Below are 25,647 nucleotides of genomic sequence, written 5' to 3'. Positions count from 1 at the left end.
GTCTAGAAGCATGTAGTATCTTATGTTGTCAGTAACCCTTTTCTCCCATAAGGGGGAGGAGACTCTGCTATTACCCAGTGCACTTCCCTGTCGTCCACACGTTACTTACACAGATCCTTCCATCTTGATTATTCCCACCATCTCCTGTGCCCTCCCTGGATGTATGTACTAAATTCTAGGCTGTATCATCTTCAAGGCAGGAGTTTCCTGGGGTGGGAAAGGCGAAAAGCTTTGCAAATGAGTCTGCTGCATGTGAACCGTGAGCACTAGGCCGGCCCTGTGCAGCAATCCTTTGTCCCACTGAGGTAGTATCCCAGAGCAAAAGAAATCCTGGAGAATATTCAAATGTGCTGCTCCGGCAGGTGACATATTTTGGTAGATCCCTGCTGCAAGAATTCACCGTCGAAAACAGAAAAACAGACCCATTTTATTACAAAGTTTTTTTTCCCCTGCAAAAATGAAAATAAAAACTTTTCTTTTAAAAAACACAATATATATATATATATATATGTATGTATATATATAAATCTTCCCATCCCACCCCCTAGAACACACAAATACAATGATCTTTCATTTCACCAATACAAGTATTAAAGATAAGAACAACTGGAGGGCAATTGCATCCAAGCGACTAAAAAAAAAAAAGGCTTAAAAAAATAATAAAGCCCCCCCCTTCCCCCCCTGAAAGAGTGACATGGCAAAATTAGCAGCATTGCTGGGGTCGACCCCAAACAGTGACATTCTGTCCTATCTCTCACTTCCTGGGTTCCCTGGGAAACTCCCAGCCCACCTGCAAGCCTATTGGAGCCAATGCTGCCTCCTGGAAATCTTAACGCAATTCAGGAACAGGAAGCAGGTTTGGGCTAGTTCCTGTTTTAGGAAGAAGCCCTTCTGCAGAGCCATCCCGCAACAGGTCGGTTTTCCTAAGGACCCCTCGAGGCTGGTGTGACAATTCATAAGCAAAAGCCCACAGACAATTTTAAAAAGGGGACGGGGGATCGCAAAACTCAGATGGCATCACCAATGGAGACATCAATCTCCACTCCTGGCTCCGAAGGGAGGACCCCTGATTTTTTTTCCCCTATCATAAGCAGGATGAGATCAGCGCCTCCCCTGCAACTCCAGAGCTGATACCCCTAGAGCAGTGCTTCTCAACCTTGACCATTTTAAGGCATGAGGACTTCAACTCCCAGAATTCCACAGCCAGCAACGCTGGCTGTGGAATTCTGGGAGTTGAAGTCCACATGCCTTAAAATTGTCAAGTTTGGGAAACACTGCCCTAGAGCAAAGTAGGCAACTGTGGCTCTTTTAGGACTTGTGGACTTCAACTCCCAGAATTCCTGAGCCAGCTACGCTGAGGGGAAAGGGGGAGGTTTCCAAGCTGAGCCAGGCAGGCTCAGGAATTCTGGGAGTTGAAGTCTACAAGTCATGAAGGGGCCATAGTTCCCCCACGCTGGCTCAGGAATTCTGGGAGTTGAAGTCCACAAGCCATGAAGGGGCCAAAGTTTCCTCCATGCTGGCTCAGGAATTCTGGGCATTGAAGTCCACGAGTCATAAAAGAGCCAAGCTTGCCTAACCCTGCCCTAGAGGGATGTGTGAAGTGGGGTTGGGGAATTAAACCCTGGTTTACACTCAGGGTTGCTCAAAAGGGATCGACCCTTCCGAGGCTTACAGGTGGGTAAGTGTGTTTGGAATTCTGGGTTCCACCTATCCCCTATCCCCCCCCCCAAATAACTCTTCCAGAGTTTTATGGCTGTATCCTAGCTAATTAAACTAGTGAAAGGAAAGGAGCTTCCTCTGAAAAAATATCTTCTCCCAGAGAATAGTCATCCTATAAAATAGGGGTTCTCAACCTTGGCAACTTTAAGACTTGTGGACTGCAACTCCCAGAATTCTGGGAGTTGAAGTCCACACGTCTTAAAGTTGCCAAGGTTGAGAGCCCCTGCTTTAAAAACAGAAGGGAAGTTTGGGGTTTGCTTTCCAAAAGGAAACACGCAAATCTCCCCTATGCAAAAGCAAGAGGGACGGGAGAAGCAGGAATCTCGTAAAGGGCGCTCTCTGGGATAAGCCTATTCAGGACCTCCCTCCTGGCAGCTCTCCCAGGGAAGGGCAGCCAGGTCTCAAGTCCCCCCCACCCCCAGATTTATAGAAAACCAACAGAAACATATAAAATACAAATCTCATGGAACAGGGAGGGAACCAGAGTGCTGAACTGGAGAACCAGGGAGGTGTGGCGTTCCCCAGCCGTCCAACGTTTCTTAGGTGGGCTTCACCTCTTCCTTTATGCTGTTGGAGAAACGAAGGGGGCTGTTAGGGGCCTGTTAGCTTAGGAAATGTCAGGGGAAAAAAGCCAATTCTCACTTCTAAAGTTACTGCTCTCTCTCTCTCTCTCTCTCTCTCTCTCTCTCTCTCTCTCTCTCTCTGTGCTCACCTCAGGGATGGATCTCTGTCTTTTGCAATGTCCAAACCAGCCTGAGGGAAGCTGGCACCCCAAATCTCCAGCTTCCTTTTTGCACAAACAATGACAACATAGCCACAGGGAAGCGAGCACTTTCATGCACGTGTGAAAAGGCTTCATTTAGAGCAGTGGTTCTCAACCTTTTTAATGCCGCGACCCCCAACCGGTCGTAAGTCAAGGACTACTCAGCCGGTCGTAAGTCGAGGACTACTCAACTAGTGCAGCACCGTTTGCAGAATGGGACTTTTGGCGGGCTCAGTAGGGCAGAGACAGCCTGGTGATCGGCAGCCTGGTGAGGTTTCAAATGGGCATCCCGGGATAATAGCCAGGGGCCAGGAAAGGTGGAATCAGCTGCCAGAGAGGGCATCCTTAACTGCTGAAAATTACACAGCCAGGGTGCTGAATACATTCTGTGTGTCTGAATCTTACGTGGGGAGATGTTTGCTCTTCCTTCCTTTCCAGAAATAATTACTGTCATCAACCCACCTCTTAGTAGCTGCCGAGGATCTTGGTTCCACGTTCCGCACCCAGGCTGTCGGGTGTCAGGTGGATCCTTTTAAAAGGGAGCATTCCTGAAACACCCTCAGGAATCTCCCTTTTGGCCACCAGAATGGGACACGCGGGGCTCAGATTCTGCAAAACGCCAGGGATTCCTCTAAATCAGTAGTTCTCAACCTTTTTAATGCCACGACCCCCAACCGGTCGTAAGTCGAGGACTACTCAACTGGTGCAGCACCGTTTGCAGAATGGGACTTTTGGCGGGCTCAGCAGGGCAGAGACAGCCTGGACAATTCCTATTGGCTTTGGAAAGCCAATAGAGTTAGACTCTATTCAAGAGAGTCTATTCTACTGGCTTTCAAAAGCCAATAGAATAAAAGGGAGTAGCACAGCTAAGGAAAAGGGGGGAAAAATGGTGGACTGCGTTGTTTGGCGACCCCCGTGCAAATGGTCGTTCGACCCCAAATGGGGTCCCGACCCACAGGTTGAGAACCACTGATTTAGAGGAGGAGGAGGAACCAAGTCTGGAAGCTACAGAAAGGCATTTCCAGAGGTGACACCTAACTAAGGGTCTTCCCCCCTTCCGGGGTCTCTCACCTTTTGGCCTCTGCTGGTTCTTCTTTTCTCTTCTCCTCTTCGTGTACTTCTGCAGGAAGGAACATATAACCCCGTTTCTCTCAGTTATACATACACAAGACATCCTTTAACATGCGGTGGGTGTTCTTGTGCACCACACCCAAAACTGACCAGCCTCCCTAACCATTTTCTAAGGCTGTTCTGGCAGAAAGACAGCAATTTGGCTAGTTGGCCCTGTGTTGTTGTTTTTTCCTTTGTGAAAGTCAACAATTTCAGGCCTTCAGCCTGGTGCAATTCATATGGGCACCAGGAGGTATCAAAGAGTAACTGGAAAGCCAGTGCCGATTGAAGAGATTACACTGGTACTCTAACCTAACAGGTGAATAGTTAATATAAAATGGGGAAAACGGCTTCATTTTCATAATGAGGTTTGTACCTTCAAGCTTTCTTGTAATTGTATTATTTTGGGGCAGATGTGTGGGCAGGCTCCATTACGGTCGTAAAATCAAGAATTACTTGTGCTCCTAATAGGATACAATACAGAGGTGATAACTTGTCCCGGCTTAAAAACAAACTAACGATCTGCATCTCCTCAGGTAGTACAACCACACAGTTTTAGTCCAGGAGGCCACAACACATGTCGAGGGTCAGCAGTGTGATGTAAAGCCCCAAACATGGCATTTCTGCAGGGCAAGTTCTTACTGGATGGGAGATTAGAGGTCTCGCTGGAAAAGTCAGCTCTGTCACTAATTTGATTTTTTTTTTCCCCCAACAAGCAGGACTTAAAGTTCTCCCCTACGAATAAGTAGCTGCTACCTTTCTTCTCCTCCTCCTTCTCCTGTTCTTCCGTTTTTGACCGTTTAGCCTTTTTGAAATTGGCAACATTTTTGCGTCCGCCTTCCCCTTCGTCCTCCGAGTCCGAGAATTCCTCTTCGCAGGCGATTCTCTTGTCCGAAGAGCGAACTGTGGGGGGGAGGGGGGGGAAGAGAAGCAGAAAGGGATATTAGCAGCTTTACATTTCATACAGCAGAGGAGGAAGGCTAAAAATATTCTTTTTTTTTTCTTCAAACAGTAAGTCCCACCATTAGATGTCCATCCATCAGCACATTGGCCAAAACTGGCTTTCCCAAAAAGAAAGATGAGGGTCAACAAAGCACACAAGGGCAGGGTAGGAATTGCAATAGGACCCTGAGATTAAAAACCCTAATTTAAACCCTAAACTATGAGTCAGTTTAGTTCACAGTTCCCAAGGGTATGAAAGCTGGCTGGGTGACTTTGGGCCAATCATCAGGAGGCTCTGAGTTTTAGTGCTGCCTTTGGCATGAAGGCCAGCTGGTTGAATCTGGGCCAGTCCCTCTCTCTTGACCCAAGCCACTTTGTAAGGTTGTTGTTGTGAGGGAAATAGAAGGAGGAGGAAGTATTAGGTGTGTTCATCACCATGAGATAGCTAGATAAAAATAAAAAGGCAGGGTAATAACGCCACCAGTAATAATACTGACCACCCATAAAGACTCTGCGTTTTATAAGGCATGACGTTTCAAAACATCCATTGCAATAATAAAAACGACTATTATATTTTTTTATTGGTTATACACTTTTCCCAAGGTGTAAGTCGAAATGACTCAGTAATCACAAAAATTCCATCCAGGATAAATAATCCCCAAGCTAACAACAAATCCAAGCAAGCAACTATTCACAGCTAAAATAAATGCAAGCACAACCCCTGTACCAATTTAAAGCAAATTCCTACTAGACCTGGCGTATACATGCAATTTCAATTAGTCTAAAACAGGTACCAGCCTGGGAACTTCACCATTAACAAGAAGAGGGTGGAATAAACAGACTCCAGAGTAACTTCCTAGTCAAATAAAAAAGGTCTTTAAATCCTTTTGAAAAGCCATTAACTTAACACAAAGGCAAGAGGAAAGAGGAAGCTGGTTCTAGAGCAGTGGTTCTCAACCTTTTTAATGCCGCGACCCCCAGCCGGTCGTAAGTTGAGGACTACTCAACCGGTCGTAAGTCGAGGACTACTCAACTGGTGCAGCACCGTTTGCAGAATGGGACTTTTGGCGGGCTCAGCAGGGCAGAGACAGCCTGGACAATTCCTATTGGCTTTTGAAAGCCAATAGAATTAGACTCTATTCAAGAGAGTCTATTCTATTGGCTTTCAAAAGCCAATAGAATAAAAGGGAGTAGCACAGCTAAGGAAAAGGGGGGGAAAAATGGCAGACTGCGTTGTTTGGCGACCCCCGTGAAATGGCCGTTCGACCCCAAATGGGGTCCCGACCCACAGGTTGAGAACCACTGGTCTAGAGCCTCAAGGCCAGATCAGCAGAGAAACCTGCCAAGGGAACATATGGAGCAAGCGGGACAGTGGTGGGAAGAAATGGGGCAGAATAGAAGATTGTAATCAGAGGGCTAAAACTCCACCCCTGCCATTGAATCTGGGCTCGGGATCAAGTTCGGATCCAGTGAAGAGCCCGGCAAGAGAAGGGTGGAAGGTCCCAATTTGCACCCCTCCAGGCACAGGAGGAATCAGGCGTGCATGCCAGTCAGCAATTACTGTAACTGAAGCATGAAACAACAGAGGCACAAATCAATAAAGCCGCCGTCTGCTCCCCAGAAATAGGCAGTTCCTATTAGTATCCATCAAATAAAACTCAGCTACCCTTGCGGTAAGATTGAGAAATGGGGGCAGAGTTAGTTGGTCATCCATCAAACCTAAAGGTGGACAAAACTGAGTCAATTAAGGAACTTTGGAAGCAAACACTGGACAAACACTACAGACAACTGGAAAAAATAATCGGCCAAAATTCAAATCTTCATCTTATCCATATTCACTTGAAGGATGGAACATGGATACTGAAGGGCATCCAGGATGAAGCATTAGAAGACACTGTGTTGTGGTGGGCCCTGTGCAGTCATCAAAGACCAACAGATGGCTATCACCAGCAAAATGATGATACCAAATGTCCCGATCATGAAACAGGACATTAGGAATAATCAAGGACAAAGAAAAAAAGATTAATTTTCTGTTATAAAGCCTGCTACAAGAGAAAACTCCCAGAAATGCCACGATGGACATCTGTGTAGCAATCTTGTGTAGCAAGGGGATGCTATACAAGATTGAAACCGGTCCAATACAGCGTGAATGATCCCCGGGGATTGTAAGCGAGATAGCAGCATCTGGTGGGCAAGCATATGAAATGGGGCCATTCGGTCCAAAAGAATTAGCTCTAAAGTCAGATTTAAGCCTTGGCCACCAGAATGTCATTCAGAACTCAAGAGCACGTTGTCCCAACTGAGCTGCTGAAACTGGGACTGAAGAGGATCAAGCAGGCTGTGGAAGAGAAAGGAAGACTCAATGGTAGAAGAGCAAGGAATCCGAGGAGAGCTCCTTCAACATAAAACAGCATGCTTGAAAGGGGAGGGAGGGAGGGAGGAAGGAAGGAAGATGAGAAGGTGAGGTAAGGAAGAGAAGGAAGAGGGAGGGAGGGAGGGAGGGAGGGAGGGAGGGAGGGAGGGAGGAGGAATATGAGAAGGTGAGGTAAGGGAAGAGAAGAGGGAGGGAGGGAGGGAGGGAGGGAGGAAGGAAGGAAGGAAGGAGTAATAGGAGAAGGTGAGGTAAAGGAAGAGAAGGAAGAGGGAAGGAGGGAGGAAGGAAGGAAGGAAGGAAGGAAGGAAGAAAAGGAAGGAAGGAAGGAAGGAAGGAAGGAAGGAAGGAAGGAAGGAAGGAAGGAAGGAAGGAAGGAAGGAAGGAGGAATAGGAGAAGGTGAGGTAAAGGAAGAGAAGGAAGAGGGAGGGAGGGAGGGAGGGAGGGAGGGAGGGAGGGAGGAAGGAAGGAAGGAAGGAAGGAAGGAAGGAAGGAAGGAAGGAAGGAAGGAAGGAAGGAAGGAAGGAAGGAAGGAAGGAAGGAAGGAAGGAAAGGCAGGGCAACTTAACCTTGACACCTTTAGGATGCATGGACTTGCTGGCAGGGGAATTCTGGGAGCTGAAGTCCACACATCTTAAAGTTGCTAAGCTTGAGAAGCCCTGCCTGGCCTAGAAGATAGTAAAAGAACAGTCCAATTTTCAAGCCTCTTCCCCTGAGACTTAAATACATTCAAATACAGATGGAGCAGAGGAGGATAAAAAGGAGGGATGGTGGAAGGAAAAGCCACGTTTGGTACTTATTCAAGAGGCAGCTTCCTAAGCCCTCAGCTAAAAGAGAGCCCCCCCTCCTGTTGGCAATTCCTCCGGGCCCGGCACTCACTGGAAATCCGTTTGTCAGGATCTTCCTCTTCTTCGTCGCCACTCTCCTCCGGCACGGCGTCCTCTGGAATTGGCTGCATCTGCACTCCAGGAGCATGGGGGAGCATCCTCAGGTTCTCAAAGAGACGTTGCCTGCAACCAAGGAATCAAACGTCAAGCAGAAGCCCTTCAGCAGAAATCTACACACACACACACACACACACACACACACACACCCTCAAATATAAATATACACACACACACACACACACACACACACACACACACACACACACACACACATATATTAATAAGAATAGTGAAAATAAAAATGTGATTCCTGGGTGAATCCATAGTCAATTACCAATAAAACGTGAACACCAGGAATATAATAAACTATAAAAGTTTAATACCATCACCGATCACCAAGCTCTCTCTCTATATATATATATAAATGCAGGGACTTACTTTATCTTTTCCAGGTATTCATTGGTGTTTTGGTTGGTCATGTTGGAAGGGCTGATGTGGAGTTTGAAATCCGGCCCAAAGTATTCGAAGTAATCATTGTAAGGAAGCTCTGCAGAAGGGTTCAAAGGCACGGAGGTTAGGCTGTTAAACTGCCCCGTGGCAATTCCAAGGAAGGAGGAAAGCCACAAAGAGGACGTTCACGGCCTCAAAATGGCGCTGCAAAAAGTGCAAACTCAAATAATCACGTTATCGTGAAAGCTTCTTTGGGGACTTGGCACTCTTTCTCAGCCCAGCCAAAACAGAAGGCTGATGCTGCCAGAAAACTGGAGGAAAGTGCGCGCAAGGCACTTTGGCTCCTGTAAAATTAACAAATAAACCCAAAACGATGCCCGCTGGCAATTACTACGCATTTCTTAAGCAGCACTACCATTCCCTTAGCATCAAGACTCAGGCACAAGGAACCAAAAATGAACTGCTCAGAATAGTTTTCTTTATTGCTGTTTGCTCACAGGCCAGAACCTCGCCAGACTAAAACACACGAGGCTGCAGACCTATCAGATAAATCCTGTGACATTTTAGGGAGGATCCCTCCAGGGTCTCTTTCTGCATACCAAGAATTCAAGGCTGATTTGTCTCTTAGCTCCTTGTGAAAGACCCCCACCCCCCACCCTCCTGCAACTCAGCACCAGATTCCACCACAAATATTGATGCAAGGCAAGCCTTAAATCCATCTTCCAAACCTATAGATCAGGGGTAGGCAACCTTGGCTCTTTTATGACTCGTGGACTTCAACTCCCAGAATTCCTGAGCCAGCATGGCTCAGCTTGGAAACCTCTCCCTTTCCCCTCAGCATGGCTGGCTCTTGAATTCTGGGAGTTGAAGTCCACGAGTCATAAAAGAGCCAAGGTTGCCTACCCTTGGTATAGATCAACCAGAGACTCACCCCAAGTCCCAGGGTTAGCTGGTTTTCAGATGCTTGGCTCTGTAACTCTCTAGCAGCTCAGCAGCTGCCCTCATTCACCTTGCTGTTGGGACACCCTGAGGACCTGTCCGTGCCCCCCTCCCCAGGTGAGCTAGCCAAGAGTCCTGCGTACCATTTGGAATCTCTGTGTTCAACGCCACAGCCGTCTCGTATGTCCAACACCGGGCCACATTACGGATCGTGTAGCCACCACCTCCCAGCATCAGCATGGGCAAATTAAAGCCTTTGATAAACTCCACGCACTTGGCATGACCTGGGGGAAGGAAGAGCATCAGTCGGCTGGAAGTGAGCTCCCACTTAGCAATGAATCAGCAAAAAATAAGAAGGAGGGAAACAACCCAACGGAGCCACAAAACAATGGGGAGAGATGCATTTCACTGTTACAGACAATCCTTGATTCTCATTGCGCCACAAGACACAAATATCCAATCTTTAAAGATTCCCCTGCAATCCTGCAAAGCATTGAACGGTCCCTCAGAGGACACGCAGCTGATTTTGACCAGCAAAGCATCCTGGGGACACTCTTGAGTAAGTCACCACCACCACCCCCTCCAAGGAACCCCTCTTACCTTTAATGGTCAGATTAAAACAACCCAATCTGTCCCCCGATAAGGAATCTGAGCCACACTGCAGTGCAACGGCACTTGGCTGGAATGTCTCCATCACTTTAGACATCACCTGGCCATTAAAAAAAGCCAAACACCTGAGCATGGTCACAATGTAGCCAACGCACAGAACCGGAAGGGTCACCACCTGGACCGCTTCCCTTTCAGCACAAGGTGTGGCAGAGAAGGAAAAGCCAGCCCAACGCCTTCAGCAAAGCCTGTTCCTCAACGGAAGCCACCCAGAGCTCCTGTTATGCTTCCATGAAGAGCAGGGACAAGGCTCCCACCTCCCACCAACAGGACCTGAAGGAGACTAAGGGCTGGTCAGTGCTGAGCAGGTAGCCTGAAGCTTGCCCTTTCATCCCTGAAAGCTCATGTTCTCCCATCCCCTCCCTGCTCCTCTGGGACCCTCCAATAGCCCTTGCTAGAAGCTACAACTTTCTCCACCATCTGCAGGCCTGCAAAGCTTAGCAAGGCAACTGCAGCACCTGCAAAACGAATTAGAAGCATTTGAGGACCAAGACATTTACCGGCTTGAAAATGGCTTCGTAAGACTCGTCATCGATCCCGTCCCGGAGAGGGTAGTTGACAGCATAATATTTTCCTTTGCCCGCACCAATATCCTTAGGAAGAAGAAGAAAAGATGGCATCTGAAACACCAGCTGGGGCCACCTTCAGAGGATGCCCAAGTCAGGGACTGAAGGACGCAGAGGCCCTGTGGCCCAACAGTGGCACACCCTTCTCACGTCACCCAGAACACCGCCAAGGGCTTGTCCACAAGCTCCCTTGGCTCTTTAGAGCCAAAGCATTTCCCAATGACGCCTCCCCAAAGCAGGAGAGTCAGCCATCTTGTCCTGCCCAGGAGAGCTCAGCCCAGAAGACTGGGGGGAGGGGATGAGCTGGTGCTGAATCGAAAGAATAAGCCAGATTCAACAAGGATGCCAGCCGGCGCATCCGATCCCAGATGATGAGGGAGGAAGGGCAAAGAGCAACACACGGGCATCTGCTTCTCCTCTTCCCCAATGAGTGAGATTTTGCCAAATGGCGCCCAAATGTTCCCTATCTAGTCCTTCTTTGTTGCTGTAACAGCAAGCTATTTTCTGAGGGGGGAGAGGAGAAGAAGGGAAAGACCTTGAAGAGTGAGTGTTCTAGGATTCACATGATGCTTGCAGGGTGTGACATTGGTTCCCTCAATTTCCTCTTAAGCCAGAACAATGTATTTCTCAGCCAGTGTAGCTTTCCATGGAAAGGAGAGCCCACTTGATGTAGCGGTTAAGGCAGTGTTTTTTTCAACCTTAGCAACGTTGAGATGCATAGACGTTTAACTCCCAGAATTCCCCAGCCCACTTTTAAGATGCGTGAACTTTAACACAACATGCTGGCTGAGGAATTCTGGGAGGTGGACGTCTACACATCTTAAAATTGCCAAGTTTGAAAAACCCTGGGTGACGGTGTCAAGACTATCCCTACGGCAGTGTTTCTCAACCTTGACAATTTTAAGGCATGTGGACTTCAACTCCCAGAATTCCACAGCCAGCAATGCTGGCTGTGGAATTCTGGGAGTTGAAGTCCACATGCCTTAAAATCGTCACGGTTGAGAAACACTGCCCTAAACACTGCCCTACGGAGACCCAGATCACAGCCCATCTTTAAAGAGGTGACCTTGAATCTAATAATCAGTAAATAGACAGGAAGAGGAATGGAACAAGGTTAAGGAAGTTTCACATTTGAATTGTTTCAAGCTCAAAACAGCATCTCGACTCTCCCAGAAATGCCCAGTCTGTTTCAAACTCAACAAGGCCGTGTTTCATTGTTTTAGAATTATAAGCTGCCCAGAGTCACTTGGCTGAGAAGGGCAGTCATAGAATAAATACAATTTTAAACTGGAAATATTTTGCACGCCCCTGGAGGCACGTACAGCTTTTTCTAGGCCAAAGGCCATACTCTGCCTCGACAAGTTCTTTAATCAAGGTGTTGTCCTCTCCAAGTCAACATCAACTAATAATGGAGATGCTTGTGTAATTTTGGGAAAATTTCTGGGACCAGTGATGGCGAACCTTTTAGAGACCAAGTGCCTAAATTGCAACCCAAAACCCACTTACGTATCATCGGGTGCCGGGTGGGCGTGGCTGCATTGGTAATGGCAGACTGGGTGGGACTAAAAAGTTCAATCAATCAATTCCAACTTTGTGAGATTTTTTTTTCCCAAGAGAAGTTGAAATTGATGGATTGATTGATTTTTGTCCCCCCTTTTTTTTTCTGCATACGGCGGCAGAGGCCTAAAGCAAAAAGGTTTTATAAAACCCAGCTGAAGGCCTAGGACTGGGGCGACGGTGCACGTGCCCACAGAGAGGGCTCTGCGTGCCACCTCTGGCACCCCTGCCATAGGTTCGCCACCACGGATCTAGACCACAGATCTGGGATTTCTGGATCTAATTGACATAGCTTTTGAGGTGAAAACAAAATCAGCCAGATATTATCATCAGAGCTTATTTCAGTTATAGGAACAGTCAATAACGCTAATGAGATTGCCTGCTCTCTTCCATTCCATAGCAGTGTGACATAAATTCTGTCACATTGAACTTTTCAACCTGGGAACAGGTGTGCTAGGACCTCTGACCCAGCGAACACAAATCATCTTGTTTTAGAAGGAGAGGAGATCATTCAAAGCTCTGTTGCCTAACAGGGCCTGGAAAGTTTGCGAGCCAACAAAAAAAAGAAGAAGAGGGACCGAATGCCCAGGAAGACGCATCTCCAATTCCCATTCTCACCCGCAGATCCCCAGTTCCTGGGAAATATTCCCCATACTTATGGAAGGACGCTGTCATGACACGGTCTGTGGTGTAGAACGCTTCCTCCACACCATCGCCATGGTGGATGTCGATGTCAACATACAAGACTCTCTGGTGGTACCTGAGGTTGCAAAAAGAGGTCAGGCTGGCACCTCAAAAACAACGTTCAGCCACGAGGAACCTAGGCGTCCCCCCCAAAGCAAACTCAAAATTAGCCACTTTTAAAATTCAGTTCCCAAAGCCACACCAGGCCTGGTTGAGAAGAAAGTAAGTGTCATGGTTCCGAAAGAAGAAGCTCTTCAAAGAACTTTGAGGCATTGTTTACCTTAAAGAATCTTTTTAATTGCTACATAGTTTCTGGCAGTACATAGGGAAGCCAAAATCTGAATTCTCCTCCCCCAACACACCCGTAACAAAGCATAACTCACTCCTTCATTTAACCATCATTAATCACATTCTCCAATTAGTTTGAAGTGTGAATTTTCTCTCCCACTATTGTCTCTCATTACAACTAACCTTGAAAAATACTCTACTGAGATATTGTTATGGCTAACTAGTTCGCAAGTACATTCTTCCCCCCTCTTCACCCATTAACTATCTAATTTTAACTCTAAAAGCAATAGACAGGTTAAATAGAAAATGTCTGCATCTTCATATTTTGTCAAGTAAGAACATCCGATGTTAGCAGCATTGACAGTAAGTTTGTATGATCGGCAGCCTGGTGAAGTTTCAAATGGGCATCCCGGGATAATAGCCAGGGGCCAGGAAAGGTGGAATCAGCTGCCAGAGAGGGCATCCTTAACTGCTGAAAATTACACAGCCAGGGTGCTGAATACATTCTGTGTGTCTGAATCTTACGTGGGGAGATGTTTGCTCTTCCTTCCTTTCCAGAAATAATTACTGTCATCAACCCACCTCTTAGTAGCTGCCGAGGATCTTGGTTCCACGTTCCGCACCCAGGCTGTCGGGTGTCAGGTGGATCCTTTTAAAAGGAAGCATTCCTGAAACACCCTCAGGAGCCTCCCTTTTGGCCACCAGAATGGGACATGCTGGGCTCAGATTCTGCAAAACGCCAGGGATTCCTCTAAATCAGTGGTTCTCAATCTTTTTAATGCTGCGACCCCCCAACCGGTCATAAGTCGAGGACTACTCAACTGGTGCAGCACCGTTTGCAGAATGGGGCTTTTGGCGGGCTCAGCAGGGCAGAGACAGCCTGGACAATTCCTATTGGCTTTTGAAAGCCAATAGAATTAGACTCTATTCAAGAGAGTCTATTCTATTGGCTTTCAAAAACCAATAGAATAAAAGGGAGTAGCACAGCTAAGGAAAAGGGGGGAAAAAATGGCGGACTGCATTGTTTGGCGACCCCCGTGAAATGGTCGTTCGACCCCAAATGGGGTCCCGATCCACAGGTTGAGAACCACTGCTCTAAATGCTCGCTGAAAGCCATTGTCAGACCAAATAATGTTTCTTGGACTTGCCTATTCAAATCTGTGCCTCTCCAGCTGTCTCATAGGTAAATTCCCTCCGTGATGGTTAAAACAAGGGCAAAGCTGTCAAACCTCTCAGATTTCCCTATCCGAGCAGCTTTTTCTGCATAAGATGAATAGGATATTTTTGACAAGGAGAGGATTCACTTTGATCCACAGTATAAAGCACGGTTTCTCGACCTTGGCCATTGCATAGACTTCAACTCCCAAAATTTCCCAGCCAGGAATTCTGGGAGTTGAAGTCCTTAAAATGGGCACGATCTGAGAAATCTTGGCATAAAGATGAGGATTTCATTTAGGTCCACAATACAAAGTGGCGGTTTCACATACTTGAGCAATTCCAAGATAGCCAGGACGATGTCATTGACGTAACAGAAGCCAGACGCCTCTGATTTCTTGGCGTGATGCAAGCCCCCAGCCCAGTTCACGGCGATGTCCGTCTGCTGCTTGTTTAGTTTCACGGCGCTTGCTGGGGAGAAAAATTCAAACCAGGGAGAGGGCAGAGATGACAAAGCAGCCATTGCAGCCAGGCCCATTCAGAGGGCACTGAGGATGCTATCTAGTTTGGTAATCAAATGCCTGTAAGAAAACCACCAAGAGAGCATCAAGGACTCCACAGTTCAGCGCTGAGCTACAAATATTCTCTTCTATCGCTACCATTTAGAGGTGCTGGGAGGACAATCTGCAGAGTCCCCACGATCAAGGACAATGGGGAGGATGCCAGTCCAGCAGTTGGAGATCCTTTGGGTTGGCGCAAAGCACCCAGAATTGACAACCAAGGAAAACCATGCTGCAGGTAGTCCTCGAGTTAGAATCGTAACTGAGTCCAGAATAAAGCTGTACGACATGCTGGTCATGAAGCGGGTTATTAAGTGACTACGCCTGATTTTACGGTATTTTTTGCAGCAGTCATTAAACTTGCACAACAGTCATCAGGTAAAACCCTTGTTCCTAATGGAAGTTTTTTTTGCTGGAAACCAGAAGTAAACCCCAGTTTCAGGGGGAAAAACACTATAAATCATGATCAGTTGTAAATGCTAGCTTGTTGCCGAGCATCCATAAAATCATGTGACCATGGCAGGAAGGGCAGCCGTCAGAACTTTAAACTCTGGTCATCCCTTTTTTGGGGGTTCATAACTTCAAACCGTCATTAAGCAACTAGTCATAAACTGAGGACTGACAGTATACACTTACAAGAACCCAGAATGTGGGTCGCACAGAGTGCTGAAGCCAGATGGAAGATGTTAGATTTCTGTAGGTAAGGACTGGACATTTTCACAATACCTGCCCTTCTGTGTTACTTGACCCCCCCCCCAAGATTTCAATCACTTATTTCCAACCATTATCCTGTGGGTGCAACCCTTATAACTCATGATAAAATGCTACTCTCCAAAACAGATGTGTAAATTACAAAGCCCCATTTGTAAGGTACAAAATTACTATAACCCCATTACACCCATTTATTTGAGAATCATGCAGTCATTTAAAGGCATACGCCACCCTTGAATCAGCTCACATGTTCTCAAACTGTGCTACCGAGGCAGGACCAACCGCATTGGTCACAGTCTCTGCCACATCCTGATTTTTTTTTTTTTTTAAGAGTAGCAAGTTCTGACGGAGAGCTACAAGCTGGATTAAACAAGATTCCCAATGCTGAGGCTCTTCCTTTCTTCCGAGACGACAAAAGTAGCAGCACACCTGGTCATTCCTTGTTAGGCATCATGGCAAAGCCAGGGGAAGCAGGGCACACGCCACACAGCCTTCCCCACTTCAGGCCAACATCATAATCATGTGTAATTCACGTTCATGAAACATGAGTAGCTGTAAAAAGAAGGAGGTCGCAGAGGGTGGGATAGCGTCATCAAGGTGGTGGTCATGTCATTACCCCTGACTTGTATCTGAAGAGGGATGAGAGGGAAGAAAGGAGAGGAGAGAGAAAAGAGTAAAGGAGGAGAGAAGGAAGTAGGAAGTAGGAAGGTTGGAGGAGGAGAGGAGAAGTGGGGAGAAAGGAGAAGGAAAGAGAAGAGGAGAGGAAGAAGAGGGAAGTAGGGAAGAGAAGAAAGGGAGAAAGAAGGGAGAGAAGAAGGCGTGTGGATACGGTGAAAGGAGAAATGGGCGAGCAACACCAAAAGTCATGTGTATGTATTTATTTCATTTTATTAAAAGTATCTTATATACGAATGTAAAAAGAATGTATGTTAACCTCTGATAAATATTACGGTATATGTATGGGGGAGAGTTTGGAAAAATAAAAAATTATTAAAAAAAAAAAAGGTGGTAGTCATGAGTTTGGGCAGATTCCAGGAGACAATGGGGGGAGGGAGGGCTGGCATGCTATAGTCCATGGGGTCACAAAGAGTCAGACACAACTTAGCAACTCAACAACAACAAAATGTAAAGAGACCAATCTTTCCAGTTCTCCCTGTTTTGAGAATACCAACTCTTTTGGGCAGGTGGGCAAGTGGGCAACTTGAGAACACAACAGCTGTGGGCACTCTCACAAAATGGCTATCAAGGAGACCCATGGGCAAAACACCATTGCTCCTCCCTTCTTTAGCCAGCCAGTATGGTCTTTATTGCCCCAAATTGGTTTTTTCTCAGCAGGCGGACATACTTTCAGAGGCTAGCATGATAGCTGCCATCGGCCATTTTTAATGCTCAGAGAAGTATGTGGATCACAGGTGTTTTTATAAATTACGATACCAGAGGACATCATTATGCTTCATGCTCTAGCTTCCTATTATTTTCTAGATTTTTTTTTAAATTAAAATAATCTAAAAAGATCAAAATCAGAAAAGGCAGAGAAGCCGGCAGACACCAAAGGAATTTGCTCTGGAATCAAGGATCCATAAACTCCTAAATATTTATCCAGATCTATACAAACACTATTCTGAGATGACTATTCATGGAAGCACGAGAGACAACATTCTCTAGAAACCTTCATCCGTGAACTTATCATGTGGAATGTACAAAACATTTTGATGTGAGTTATTCTGAATCTAAAACACTTCATTTTTGTGTGGAAAAAGCTGTTTTGAGCATTTTGAAAGCGATCTGAGCATGGAGCAGAATGTCTCAAGCTCAAAACAGCTGCTTTAGCAAAATGTTTAATAGGAGGATAAAAAGAAAATCAGGATTTTGATAACCACTTTTCCAACTAACACATTTTCTTAAAAAGGCATAAGCTTTTGTGAGCTCAAGGGGACAAGAGGCAGTCTTTGATTTGCAATCAACTGATCAAAGTTACAATGACGCTGAAAAAAAGTAACTTATGATAGGTCCTCGCACCATCCTCACAATCACATGGTCAACATTTGGGGGTTGGCAATCAGGAATGTATTTATGATGGTTTAGCATGCCAGGGTCATGTGGTCACTATTCACCACCTTCCCAGCTGGTTTGCCACAAGCAAAATCAATGGGAAAAGCCGGATTTGTTTAAAACCATGTGATCCATTTAACTGCAGAGATTTGCTTAACTATGACAAAAAAAGGACATAAAATTGGGCGTGGCTCACTTTAACCACCACCTTGCCTGGCAACAGAAATCCTGGTCCCAGTTGAGATTCTAAGATGTGGAGTGCCTGTATCAGCCTCCTCCTGACATTTTCCAAAACTGTCTGAAATAGTTTGCGTTCAAATGGATATTTTAAATTCAAAGCAACTTTGCATATCATTGCCTGACCTAAGAGCAGGAATCGGATGTCGGAACACACGGCCTGCAACTCCATCATGAAACTGAGGCCCTCAGCAGAACAAGCAGTGCAGTTAGTGCATCCTTTTTGAGGTTTTTATTTTTAAAACTGTGATTGCTACTTACCAACGGAGCCTCCTGCAGAAAGTTGGCAGAACTCAAACAGTCCGTCAAACACAGGGCAATCTTCTCCAACATTGACTTGAAAAAGAAAGCAGCAGGAGAAGCCCTTGCTTAATCACAACGTGTCAATGATTTCAGCCAGAAAGAGAAATAGATACATCAGAATTTGGGGAAAAAAGAACACCAGAGCAACAGAGGTTTGTCTGGGAATGCGTTTGGAAGGAGAGGTTTAACTGCACATCACCCAGAGTTGCTCAATCTCTAAATTTGATAAATAGATATCAATGTATAACTTGTGAACCATGTGCAATAAAGCTGTCCTTCCACTGGAGTTTGTGTGATCTAGAATGTGAGGCAAAAAGTGAGCAACTGCATTGAGAAATATGGCTTATAGAAGAAAAAGAAGAACACAAGCTGCTGATTAATAAAAGTGAGATGTCAGATTTGTTCAAGCTGTCTCCATTGTCGTTTAACAATGCTAGCAGGTGGCGCCATCTGATGGAGCTCTGGCAAACTGAGAGGTTTAAGGGCTTTGCAGAACTCCCCATTGGTGCTTCAAAGCTCGGGGTTCAAGACCGCTAGTACTTCAACAGGAGACCACTAGGAGATCCCAGGGCAGTAGGGTAGTCCATCGTGCTGGCTGGGGAATTCTGGGAGTTGAAATTAAAGTTGCTGTGGTTGGGAAACACTGCCTTGGGTAGAAGGGTGAACATTTTTACTGCACTCAACATTTCTCAAGCTTTAACTCAGTTCAAGCAACAAATGTTACAAGGAGGAGCTATTCCTTGTTTTTTTGCATGACTGACCAAACCGTCCCTGGCACACAAATAGTGGATATTAACAAGTTATCTTTGGTAACTTGGAATTGCAAATGTATTGAAAACGAGAGAATTGCTAATTTTCTCTCTTCTCGTGCACAAATAGGTGGCAGGTCCCAGCAACACCAAAGGCTTGTCGGGGCTAGTCCGAGAATGAAAAGCCATAGTTTGTTATCCCAGCTGAAAGCAACCACACATTCTAGGTCAGGCCAAGCTTTTCCCAACTGGGATCAGAAGCCTCATTTAAGGGCTGATGGATAAGATACTGCAAGTGGATTTTACAGTGGCGATATCATCCATCCGTACTGCTATAAGCCTGATTTAACCTCCCCCCCTCAAAAAAAGAAAAATCGACTGAGGGGCTCCTTTTTAGCCAAGCACGTCTGAGGCTCTCCAAGCAAACATAACACCCTCCGCCTTCACTCACATCGCTGCATCTGCTTGCTGTATTCAGACATGTTATCTGGGCGAATGGACCGCAGAAATTTGATGTAATCGTCGCTGTGGTATTTGGTCATCTCCTCAGCACTTGCTTTGTAAGGTCGCTGGAATGACAGAAGGGAGGACAACTTGGGAAGGCCGCCACTGCTGAACCTTGTTCAGGCATAGCTCTGACTCTGTTGAGGCTCTTGAAAAGGGCGCCGGAGCAGCAGCTGCAAACGGCCTCAAAGAAAGAGACGATCAGGAGCCCTCCCAGTCAGGAGTCAGCAAAACCCACTGGTCCTTCGGGATCGCTGCCTCCAGCAGGACCGGAATAAGGGCAATGCAACTTTCTTCTCTGACTGAATGTGGCAAGACTCCTGGATGCTGTCAAACAAAGCATCCTCTGGACCAGCTGGGGTGTGTGTGTGTGTGTGTGTGTGTGTGTGTGTGTGTGTGTGTGTGTGTGTGCGCGTGTGTGAAGCCCTCCCTTGCAGTAGCTCTCCTTCTTCCTGAGCTACAGGACCTAGTCCAGGGGTAGGCAACCTTGGCTCTTTTATGACCTAGTCAGTAACGTTGGGTGAAGAATTTAATGTTCAGTTTTAAAAAAAAAAACTTACATAGATTTCCATTTTCCTGTAAAGACCATAGTTGAGAAGAAGGTTGTGAGTCATCCTGATTCTGTGAGGCTTCATGGGGTGACCTTGACCATAATAATAGTTTCCAATGTCCCCTAAGAGGCAAAGAAAAGAGGGGGGGAGGGGAGTACATCATCATTACAATGCCAACCGTATAAAATGTTAGAAAGGCATTTAAGAATGGACGTCACAAGGAGGGGAGGGAGAAATACAGGAGTTTTGAGTTAAAGGGTCTGTTCCAATAAAAGGGATGAACTGTGGAACCCTCGGTGCTCTTCAGCTTGACTGTTTTCTTGCAGACATCTCCTTACTTTAATTTTATTATGTTTTACAAGCTCACTAAATGAAAGAGACAAAAAACCAACCAACTTGATAGCGATCCCCTAACACACTGACAAACGTCCTCCTCTCAGCTTCAATACATGGCATCAATAATGGAATCCTACTGTGATCTGATTGGCTCATTGGCAAAACAAGATGACACCTGATTGGCTCTCTAAACACTCATGCTCATTGGCTACGATCAGATGAAGGAAAGCTACCTGGGATGAACCTAAGGAACCTGTGTTTCCTTTTTCTGGTTATTTGGCTATAACTTTTCATAGAATACAGTACATAATTGAACAAACTATGTTGCATTACATTCTTGATTAAATTATATTTCCATTGATATATAATTTTATGGTACTACTCCCCCCCAAAAGTGGTGTTATTAGCCATCAAACCTCAAAAATACACTTTTCTCAAAAGGTTTCCACCATTTTGGCCACTCCTGTGCCAGGAATATAAGAATTTGGCAAGAGGATTGGGACGGACCCCAACACATAACACTTCCATACAATATGACTTTGTCAATAATAAGCAGTGGCCGGCATCAGCTTCCTGTTGCAGCTGTAAACCTGTAAAGAATTCCTTAAGTTGGACTCAGCTCTACTGAATTTCAAGGAAATCTCCATGCTATTTTCTTGGCAACAACAATAGTCATTTGTCAATGTTTCTTTCAAGAACCTCTTTTGACCTCCCCACTGGAAACTATAAACCTTGGATCTTTTGGTCATCTCCATCAAAATACTAAGCAGGTTGAACCCTCCCTCATTTTATGAGAAAACCTCACTCCATTCCAAAAGAGACAGTATAAATGAAACACACAGGGTATTTTTTAAAGCTTCCAGACCATCCAAAACTCACTCCACAGCCGATACAGCCACTGCTGAGAATCTTGGAAGAAGTCCACAGCTCTAGAGAGTCCTTCAGTTGGAGAACTGAGTTAGCAATGTACTTCTGAGTGGAAGAGGGTACAGGCAGTCCTCAACTTTCAACTATAGTTGGGACCGGAATTTCTGTCACTAAACAATGCACTCATCAAATAAGTTACAACCTTATAAGTTATAAGTTACAACCTTTTTAACAGTGATCATTACATAAATTGTGTGGTCCTTAAGCAAATTTGTCTTCTCCCACTGACTTTACTTGTCAAAACCCCCTTGGGAAGCTTGCAAGCGAAAATTCACATGACAGCGGGGAGGCTGCAAGGACCAATCATAAGTTCAAGGCTGATTATAAGCACTTTTTCTCAGTTACTGTTGTGACTTTGAATGGCTGTTAAACAAATGGTCGTAAGTTGTAAAAGAGTGCTAAGTACGCTAAGCAAAGCCCTCTGTGCCAGAGATAGATGGGTGGCCCAACTGTAGGGCCACTTTCACACCCTAATTCAATATTTTTCAAGCTTGACAACTTCAAGTTGCGTGGACTTCAACTCCCAGAATTCCCCAGCCAGCCATTAATTGTGGGAATTGAAATCCACACATCTTAAAGTTGCCAAGTTTGAGAAACGTTACCTTACTCTTTCAAGAGGCAATCAAAAACCCTCTGTCACTCTCCTCACTGCTGTTTGCCTCACAACATTTAGAACAGTGTTTCTCAACCTTGACTATTTTAAGGCATGTGGACTTCAACTCCCAGAATTCCACAGCCAGCAATGCTGGCTGTGGAATTCTGGGAGTTGAAGTCCACATGCCTTAAAATGGTCAAGGTTGAGAAACAATGATTTAGAACAAGGAGTGGGGAAAATCAACATACTACTTCTGCAGCAACAAAATCCCTGACGCCACTAAAGAGAAAGGAAAATAAAATCAATTAGTGTACTGTACACACAAACACACATCCTTATTGCACAGGCTTTGCATCCTTCTGGTCAAGGGCAAAAAATCCAAAGGGATCCTACAGAGAGGGATCTGTGAAGCCACCAAGCCAGCTCTGCCCTGCCAGAGCCAGGAGCAGGGAAAGAGTCAGCCAACTAATAGGGAAATCCACCACCGAGGTTCACTAAGTCCCAGTACTTCCATAAACAAGTAAATAGAATTCGTCTGTGGTTTCAAGTAGAATGCTGCTAAGACAAAAATAAATCAGTTCTGCTGCTGAGCAGAGGTGATGTGGGATCGTATTGGTCTGGAGCTGTTTTCAAACTGGCACAGAGCTCTCGCATGAAAAAGTCTTTAAGTCTGGAATGGGCCACCATATACAGTAAATGCCTGGATTACTTGACTTACACATATGTAACTTATGACCAGCCGCTTAGTGTCATACCCAGGGGTAATTAGGACCCGGTTCCAAAGTTATGGTGATCAACCCCCGACTCTTGTGACCACATTTGGGGCACTTGGCAAGTGGCCCACATTTAGCGTCCTGCAGTCATATGACCATGTTTTATGACATTCTGCCAAAAATTGGCATTTACTTCTCCATTTTCTGCAAAACCACTCCGTAGCCAAAAAATAGGCTCAACAATTGCTGCAAAAAAGGTTATAAAATGGCTCCATCACAGGATGGGTATCACAACCATAATGGGCAGGCTCCATTATGGTCATAAGCTGAGGACTACCTGTATTACAGGGCCATATCATAATCATAGATGGAACCACAATATACAGATTTTTGAAAAGAGCTTTGGATTGGGTTCCTTGCTCTTACAGTTATTTATTTATACCTACACACAGAAAAACAGAGATCCTATTTTAGAGTTTACGTTATCGTTTTCAAACATTTCCTACCCAAAAGCCAGAAAACCACTCATTGCTTTTAAACCTCTATAGGATGACTATCCCTACTCTAGATGGACCTTTGGTCCAATTGAGAACCTCCTCCTGGAGACACAGAAAAGTTGCAAGCTGCTTTGGGTCCTAAGAAGCAGATAGCCTGAAGCAAATGTCAACTGTGTGACTACCTATTTGCCCTGGAAAATAGCCAGCCTTCCTGGCAAACAAGGCCCCAGCATCTCTTGGAAAACTCTATGCATGAAGGCTGAGATGAAGAAGGGATTCCCAGCAAGCCAATTCCCCTTGTAGAAACACGCCAACTTTCCCAGGCTAACATGGGAAATAGGGATTGCTTTGGTGACAACAGGAAATATGTGGCCTGAGAAAGAACCAGGAGTCTTTTTCCAAGGAGAAATATCTTCAGCTCTGAGGCCAGAGAGGACAGGGCAGAGAAAGGAGTTCGCTAAAGTCAGAATTTAGCTTAAGCTGGGAAAGCCCTAGAGTCCAACTCAGACCTCTTCTCATCCAGAAAACTGGATGAGAACACAAAGCTTACACACACACACACACACACGCAATTACCACAGGCCCAAGACTAGGAGTAGGACAATGGTCCCTGGAACTTAAAAGGAGCCTTCTAGGATTTGGCCACAACGGTAAAACCAACAAGCTTTCCTCCATTTCCTACCAACTTCCTCCTCTGCCCAAGGCCCAGCTCCCTCCTCACTTTTTCAGCCCTGCTAAACCTCCAGATGGTTTTCCAATCCTCTTGGAGAGCACTACTCCATCTCATTCCCTACCAACAACATGCTACCAGCTGCCCCTTGGCTTCTTGAAACATCCCACCCAGCGCTCCTCCTCTCAATGGCTGCCCTGGCTCCCTCCCTCTTCACATCCTGAGCCTGCAAACAGAAGAGCTCCTACATGCTTACAGCGGCTTGGTAAGCAGTCCGTGTTGGATCCTCCCTTCAAATCAGCCATGAAAATTACTCGGGGCCACTAGGCTCTCTCATGTCAGGCCTAGCCTGCCCTCCAAGGCTATGGTGGGCTGCATATTAAATGCCAAGTCATTTCTTTTCATATAAGCATTTACGGATCTATCTACTTCACCACGTGCCCAAAGAATAATCCTGAGAAATATCAAACGGAAATCCACATCCTACAAGGTTGCTGCTGCTGGAGAGAAAGGACAGAGCCCAGATAAAACTGGGATAAGAATTCCCTACACTTAAAATCAACCGTCTTCCTTCGTGGGGGAAGAAAACTCCAGACTGAGGGATGTTTTTCTTCTGACGGAAGCCTGATCGGATCGCTGCAACTGGGCAGTTCCCCTCCTTACATCAGGGCCCCCTCTAGAGCAGGGGTCTTCACACTTGGCCCTTTTAGGACTTGTGGACTTCAACTCCCAGAATTCCTCAGCTAGCGTGCCTGGCTGAGGAATTCTGGGAATTGAAGGCCACAAGTCCTAAAAGGGCTAAGTTGGAAGACCCCTGCTTGTGGACTTCAACTCCCAGAATTCCTCAGCCAGGCACGCTGGCTGAGGAATTCTGGGAGTTGAAGTCCACAAGTCCTAAAAGGACCAAGTTTGCAGACCCCTGCTCCAGCCTGTCTCCTGAGAAAGTTGTAGCCCACCCAACAGGTCTTCTACTCCAATCCCCTGTCCAAGCAGAAGACCCTATACCAGGGGTCTTCAAACTTGGCCCTTTTAAGACTTGTGGACTTCAACTCCCAGAATTCCTCAGCCCGCATGCCTGGCTGAGGAATTCTGGGAGTTGAAGTCCACAAGTCCTAAAAGCGCCAATTTGAAGACCCCTGCTCTTGAGGCTTCTTCCCCACTGCCTCATGACCCTCTTCCCTTCCACCACCACCCCCCCCCCCGACATCCCTGCCCCAAGTCTCCCTTGCATGAAGAGGCGCTTGCAGAACTTTCCCCGCAGCCCAGGGCTTCACTCACTCACGCCGGCCAGCCTCAGCCGCGAACACCTGCACGATCGACAGCCAGCGGGCCCGCCTTCCACTCCCTTCCACCTGCCAGGCGAGGGTGCAAATCCTGGCCGGCTTCGCCAGGCTTTTGCCAAGCCCGCCAATCTTCAGGTCCACAAGTAATTGGGGGGGGGCACTGGAGCGGGGCAGGGCGCCCCTCCCTCCGACGCTCAGCCTGTCCGACCTCTCAGGGCTGTTGTGCCGAGAGCTCCGCCCTCCATCAGACTCTTTTCTTCCCCCCCCCTTTCCCCACGGTCACCCGCCTGCCCGTCTCCCCAAGCCGGCTTTCCCCTCCCCTCCCCTCCCCTCCCCCCCCACCGCATCCTGGTCCGCCTCCGACTGGGAAGCATGGGAGATGGAGTCCAGGCAGGCAAGGCTCGCCCGCTCGGGGAAGATGACAACTCCCGAAGCAGCTGGCCGCTCCGGTGCTTGAGGAGGAGACGCAGCAGCAGTCCCGGAGGCGCTGTGGATGATGGGAGGTGTAGTCCCCCTCCTCCGACCGCCCCCTCCCAAGCCTCCCTCTTCCCCCCCCGGTCCCTCCTCTTCCTCCCTAAGCCCCGCCCTCCAAACGCGGAGACCCTCACTCACCGTCGTAATAGTAGCAGACTTTCCGCTTGGTCCCCTGAGTCAGCGCCATTTTCCCCCGCCGCCGCCGCCGCCGCGCCGCGTCCCGACGGCGCCTCAGTCTGGACCCGAGTCCCGCCACGCAACCGAGCCCGCCAGGGCAAGGGAGGAGAGGGCGGCCCTCCGAGACCCCTTCCCCTCCCGCCAGCCTATCACAAGTGGAGGGATCTCTCTCAAGGCCAATGGGGAGTCCGAAGGGGCGGAGCCTTTCGC

General features: G+C 46.8%; 1 protein-coding gene across 1 annotated transcript; it reads right to left on the bottom strand.

Moving 5' to 3' along the window:
- Positions 1-1,904: 1,904 nt before the first annotated feature.
- On the bottom strand, positions 1,905-25,607 carry HDAC1 (histone deacetylase 1). The gene is made up of 14 exons (XM_039329434.1): positions 25,399-25,607; positions 19,775-19,887; positions 19,162-19,279; positions 17,920-17,994; positions 14,431-14,569; positions 12,590-12,731; positions 10,349-10,441; positions 9,783-9,891; positions 9,326-9,466; positions 8,232-8,340; positions 7,786-7,916; positions 4,349-4,495; positions 3,554-3,602; positions 1,905-2,286 (listed from the first exon to the last, which is right to left on the bottom strand). Exons 1-14 carry the CDS (start codon positions 25,445-25,447, stop codon positions 2,259-2,261), a joined length of 1,443 nt encoding a protein of 480 aa, XP_039185368.1. The 5' UTR covers positions 25,448-25,607; the 3' UTR covers positions 1,905-2,258.
- Between the last annotated feature and the right edge of the window lie 40 nt (positions 25,608-25,647).

Source organism: Crotalus tigris, unplaced genomic scaffold, assembly GCF_016545835.1.
Source record: "Crotalus tigris isolate CLP2741 ecotype Arizona unplaced genomic scaffold, ASM1654583v1 scf7180000017614.5298720, whole genome shotgun sequence".
Taxonomy (NCBI): Eukaryota; Metazoa; Chordata; class Lepidosauria; order Squamata; family Viperidae; genus Crotalus; species Crotalus tigris.
Note: the sequence above shows the minus strand (reverse complement) of the source record. Positions and strands in the feature narration are given on the sequence as shown.